Source organism: Coniosporium apollinis, assembly GCF_000281105.1.
Source record: "Coniosporium apollinis CBS 100218 chromosome Unknown supercont1.41, whole genome shotgun sequence".
In the NCBI taxonomy this organism is placed as follows: Eukaryota; Fungi; Ascomycota; class Dothideomycetes; genus Coniosporium; species Coniosporium apollinis.
In genome coordinates, this window is record NW_006913303.1 from 282,861 (window position 1) to 288,442 (window position 5,582).

The 5,582-nt window shown below is 49.5% G+C and overlaps 3 protein-coding genes across 3 annotated transcripts; all 3 read right to left on the bottom strand.

Annotated features, from left to right (window-relative positions):
• Positions 1–216: 216 nt before the first annotated feature.
• Positions 217–734, bottom strand: W97_07555 (uncharacterized protein; the record flags this gene model as incomplete). Its single annotated transcript, XM_007785424.1, has 2 exons — positions 217–489; positions 549–734. The coding sequence occupies 2 exons, from the start codon at positions 732–734 to the stop codon at positions 217–219; spliced, it is 459 nt and encodes a 152-aa protein (XP_007783614.1).
• A 26-nt stretch (positions 735–760) lies between these two features.
• Positions 761–1,102, bottom strand: W97_07556 (uncharacterized protein; the record flags this gene model as incomplete). Its single annotated transcript, XM_007785425.1, has 1 exon — positions 761–1,102. The coding sequence occupies one exon, from the start codon at positions 1,100–1,102 to the stop codon at positions 761–763; it is 342 nt and encodes a 113-aa protein (XP_007783615.1).
• Positions 1,103–1,271: 169 nt separating this feature from the next.
• Positions 1,272–3,417, bottom strand: W97_07557 (uncharacterized protein; the record flags this gene model as incomplete). The annotated part of the gene is made up of 3 exons (XM_007785426.1): positions 1,272–1,462; positions 1,522–1,589; positions 1,919–3,417. 3 exons carry the CDS (start codon positions 3,415–3,417, stop codon positions 1,272–1,274), a joined length of 1,758 nt encoding a protein of 585 aa, XP_007783616.1.
• Between the last annotated feature and the right edge of the window lie 2,165 nt (positions 3,418–5,582).

Here is a 5,582-nt window from a genome sequence, read left to right on the forward strand (position 1 = left end):
GAAGTTGGGAAATCATATGACAGAGCTCACGCCGAATATTGGTCTTCCGCTCTCATTTCAATCTCTAATTCAAAGGTGTGCGCAAGAAGGGGACCGTAGATAGGCACATACCTGCAAAAGCATGGAATACATTCACCTAAAGCGAAAATCTAGGCATCCCAGTCCTAAAACGAAAACCTATATACAAAAAAATCCGTCCGTGACCATGCATTCTGATTATGCCACCATGCTGCCCCTTCTCATCGGGTTCGCCTTCCGCTCTTTCTGCAGCTGCGCCGCATACTTGACGCCGAAGCCGTGGCTGTATATCTGGCGGGCTGTCTCAAGAGGCAAACCCTTGACCTCCGGGTAATAGAAGATGACAAAGACCCAACCAAAGAAGCAGATTCCGGCATAGAAGCTAAAGGCACCGGAAGGAGTCATGGCTTTCATCTTCGAGAGGAAGGTCGGGGCAATAATGATATTGCGGCCCCAGCAAGTGACAGTGTTCTGGGGATATAGTGGAAGGCTGCCGCTGCGATCACTAGCGAGACGCCAATTGCAAGAACCGTGATGAGCAGGACGATGCGGCGGCCGAACTTGTCGATCACGAGCATGTTGAAGACGGTGAAGAGGAAATTGGTTGCGCCGACAACGATGGAGACGGCGACTGGCTTATTGAATCCGACCATAGCAAACAGAGCGGATGAATCATACATGAGTGTGTTAAAGCCGCAAAGTTGGGAGATGGCCATGACCGCACATGCTGAAATGAGAGCCCTTAGATCTGCCCGGACGACAAACAGTTGATTGAGCTGCCACAACAGGGATTTGTCGCCCAGAGCAACTGCGACCTCCTCGACGAGTTCTGGATCAGCTTGATCTTACATCGCAGCTGGTCCTCAGTTGCCTTTGGGAAGATACGCTTCAGGACGCGAGCAGCTTCCTCGTGTTTTTTGTGCGCGATAAGCTGGCGAGGCGACTCCGGGCACTTTAGCATTATCAGTGCAAGGATGATGGCGGGAAGTGCACCCAGCCCGACCATGTAGCGCCATCCGCGATAGATCTCGGTGAACCCGGCACCAAGAGCATACAAGATCAGCTGGCCAAATGCGACGCTCATTTTGTCGAAGCAATCATGCGGCCACGGTACTTGGCAGGCGCCAGTTCGCCAATGTAGAGCGGGATGATCATGGCGGCGCTGCCGACGCCGAGACCAACGACGAAGCGACCAACGGACATTTGGGCGAGCGAGAATGCGATGGCTTGCAGGATGGCGCCGATGATGAACATTATACAGCCGAGATAGATGCCGAGATTCGGCCATACTTGTCGGTGGCGAAGCCGGCGATCACGGTGCCTACGAGCGCGCCTCCGGACGTGTGCGAGGTGATCGACTCCTGCTCGCTTGAGGTCAAGACTCTGCCATCGAGGTCAGTGCCGAGATTAATTAGGACGGCGGAGATGACGCCGGTGTCGTAGCCTGGACAAGTTGTCAGCGCGATGCGACTGGGTTGTATAGAATACACCTGGGTTGCTCACCGAAAAGGAAACCACCCATCGAGACGGTGGCTGAGACGAGCCAGCGGTCTTGCTGGTGGCCGTTGCCTCTATCGAATCATCAATCTCCTCTCCAGTCGAGTCATGCTCGAGGTGGTAAGCCTCCTGTTTCTCACCGGAGCACTTTTCGTCTAATATGCCGAAGACATCTGCGATTCAAGGCTGTGGAAGAAGACAGGGCAAGGTATAGACAATTCAGTATTCTCTGGAGCCGCTGTCCGGAGTGGTGCTCGAGGAGGACTCTGGGTTGTTCCACGTTGCGGATCGTCGCCTTTTTGCATCCTTGGACTCTCTATCAAACGAGTTTCCAGAACTGCAGAGCGGAGCTTAGAGTCAGGTATGGAAAAAAGCCATATAGATGCAAAAAACCCCACCTTACTCTTCCAAAAACCCCCACAAATTATTCAAGCTCTCCGCCAAAGTCGGATGCGCAAACACCGCCTCCCTCAGCCCTTCCCACCGCAGTCCCCCCATCATAGCCACCTGCACCACACTCATGATCTCCCCGCCCTCGACCCCCAGACACGTAAATCCCAGAATCTCCCCGGTGTCCGCATCCACCACCGCCTTCATCATCCCCCTCGTCTCCCCCATCTCCAGCGCCCGCGCCACATACTCCATCGGCATCTTCGCGACCTTGATCTTGCGCCCGGGGTGTTGGCTGCGTAGTTGGCGCTCGTGCATCCCCACGTGCCCGAGCTGCGGGTCCGTGTACACGACGTAGGGCGTGTGGGCCACACGGGCGGCCGTGGTGCGCTGGTCCGGCGCTGAGGGGAACGGGACGGAGAGCAGGTTGTCGCGCACGATGCGGAAGTCGTCATAGCTGACGTGCGTGAATGCCGGCGGGCCCTTCACGTCGCCGAGCGCGTAGATGCCCGGGATGTTGGTCTCGAGGCGCGGGTTCACGACAATGTGGCCGCGGGGGGTGGTCTCGATGCCTGCGACGGGGAGGGAGAGGTGGTCGGTGTTGGGGACGCGGCCCGCCGCGAGGAGGAGATGCGAGCCGAATATGAGGGAGGTGGTGCCGTCTGGCGACTTTGTGTGCAGCGTGATGGTGGAGTCTTCTGAGGACAGCCGCACGGCTTCTGTGGAGAGGCGCACGGTGATCCCGTCTCCTCGCAGGATATCCAACATGCACTCGGCGATATCCGGGTCTTCTCGCGGAATGACCTGCCCCGAGCGCTGCACGATGGTGACCTGGGCGCCTAGCCGTCGGAACAGCTGCCCAAACTCTAGCCCGATATACCCGCCGCCCAAGACGATCAGATGGCCCGGCACCTCATCCAGCTCCTGTATGGACGTCGAGTCAAGCACTCGGGCCGGCTCGATCCCGTCTAAGCCTTCTATCTTCGGCTTCGCAGGCCGTTCGCCACTGTTGATGAACACCAGCTCCGAACTCACCACCACTTCCTCCTCCTCTGCTGGGTCCTCCATCCTTATCCTCACCGTCTTCGGCCCCATAAACGCCGCCTCACCCCTCAACACATCGACCCCCGCCGCCCCAAGTCTCCTCTCGCTCCCCGCACGAAAGCTCTCCACCATCTCCCTCTTCCGCTGGCGCACCTTTTTCATATCAGTCCACACCCCACCACTTTCCCCTCCTCCTTCTACCCCACCCCCTTCCTCGCCCTCCATCCCCGCCGCCGACGACCGGAAATGAACGCCATACTCCTCCCGCCTCCTAGCCAAATACGCGACCTTCCCACTCGCAATCATCGTCTTGGTGGGGGTGCACCCTTCATTGATGCAACAGCCGCCGACGTGCGCCCGCTCTACCAAGCACGTCTTCCGGCCTGCATTTGCGAATGCAGTGGCTAGGGGGGTGCCGCCTTGGCCGGAGCCGAGGATTAGGGCGTCGTAGTGTTTTTGGGCGGACATTGTTCTTGGTGTGGACGAAAATTGGGGGCAATGGCGGGGCGGGTTGAGGAAGTGATGGGTTGAGTTGAGGAAATAACGTCGTAGGAGGGAAACGCAAGAAAGCATACGGAGAGTAGAGGAGAACGGGAGTGTACTAAGATCAATGTGGGAGATTGATGGGAAATGGGGATTATAAACAAACCCCTTCGATACTTACATTGTGCCTCTCCTGTGTTTGTCTTGTGATCCTTGGCGCAAACCCCACCATGAAGATATGGATCGACGCTGCAGGAACGTGAGTCAGCAAATGTGTAAGCTGAAGCAACTCGTATCCGGCCGAGCAGCCCACGGCGTAATAGTACAGTACACGGTCCCGCCAAGAACCAGAACTAGCCCAAATCAACCAATCATTCAAGTCACACACACACAGTGCAGAACCGTTGCTGGTCATGGAGATAGACGACCTCGGAGAGAGTGCGGGGTCGGCGGGCACGGCCTTACCCGCGCGTTCCGCGCAAGCGCAGCAGAGGAAGGTGGTAAAGGAGACGAACAGCAAGATCTCAAGCGGAAGAGGTCATGATATCGATCAAAAGCTGGGTTTTATACTAAAGATGATTCTGAATATGAATCATGCGGTCAAACAGCTTCAGGAGGGTCAGGATGAAATGAGAAAGCAAAACGATGAGATGCGCAAACAGAACGATTCTGCAAGAGGAGTCGGCAGAAGGATCGGATTTACTTCAACCGGCACGATTCGCTCGAAACAAAGTACAGCCGCAAGTACGATCATTCCTGAGCAAAATGCGAGGACCCGAAGGTTATCCGCGGGTGGTTTGATCGCGTACGAACAACGAAGGCGCAATACGGTATTCTCGATAAAGACACGTACAACTTTAACAAGACGACGAGACTGGCTTTCAAATAGGCGTTACTTCAACTACTAAAGTTATTATAAGTGCATTAATAGACGGTGGTCCAGTTCTTACACAGCTAGGAAATATATAGTATATTACAATCTTAGAAGCGATCAATGCAACTAGCTAGATACTACTATTAATAATTATTTTTAAGAGTAAGATATATTAGTTGTTTTAGTATAAAGAGAATCTTTTAGAACTAAGTTAGGTTATTATAATTAGCGAGAATAGCTAGATAAATAATAGAATCAAGTTAACCTAAATAAAAGAAGTATTTAATAAGTATACTTAAAGCTATATAGTTTAATAATATTAGCTCTTAATTTTTAATAGCTATAGTAGTTACGTTACCTCTAAATTTAATTAATTTAGCTCTAAAAATCTAATTATTATTCTTTACCTACTATCTTATTTATTGCATATCTTATAGCTACTTAATATTAACTGTTTTATAACATTAAAGCGCTTATATAAATAACTTATAGAGAAGCGCATACAGGTTAGCTTTAATTATACTAATAAATAGGATTTTCTTTCCGAATAGTTATACGCTTATATAGAAGCTTCTAGCACGAGTAATATAGAGAATAGTTTTATAGTAATAGAATTAATTCTCTTTAATTTAGAATAAGTTTTATTTAAGCTTTAAGTTATTATATAGACTTTAATACCTTCTACTACTATTATAGACGATTTGTGTTCTTTATAGATACTAAGATTACCTTAAAATATCGCTTAACTATAGCTATAGGTAGATATACTCAAGTAGTTACTAAAAAAGTATAGCTATAATTCTCTAAGCCTATAAGCCTAACTCCTAGAATTTCACTCGGAAAATAGAAAACCGAATTTCTAAGCCTAAATTCCAAGATTCTCATCCCTTAGAAAATAGATAGTACTTGGAAAATAGCTTATTCTATTAGAAAATAGCCTATTTAAGGGGTATTTTAGGTGGATTACTAATTCTAGATAGTAATTTAGCTATATTAGTAATCTTAATAGAAGAGTTACTAATTTTAGAAGGTATTTTAACTAGAAAAGAGCCTTTTTAACTCTTATAACTACTAAAATAAAATTATTTTTAACTAAAAATCTTTATCTAGATATATTAGTAACCTTTTATATTACTGATTACTATTAATAGAATATTCTAGAACTATAGTATATATAACCCTAGGGTTAGGGTTAGGGTTAGGGTTAGGGTTAGGGTTAGGGTTAGGGTTAGGGTTAGGGTTAGGGTTAGGGTTAGGGTTAGGGTTAGGGTTAGGG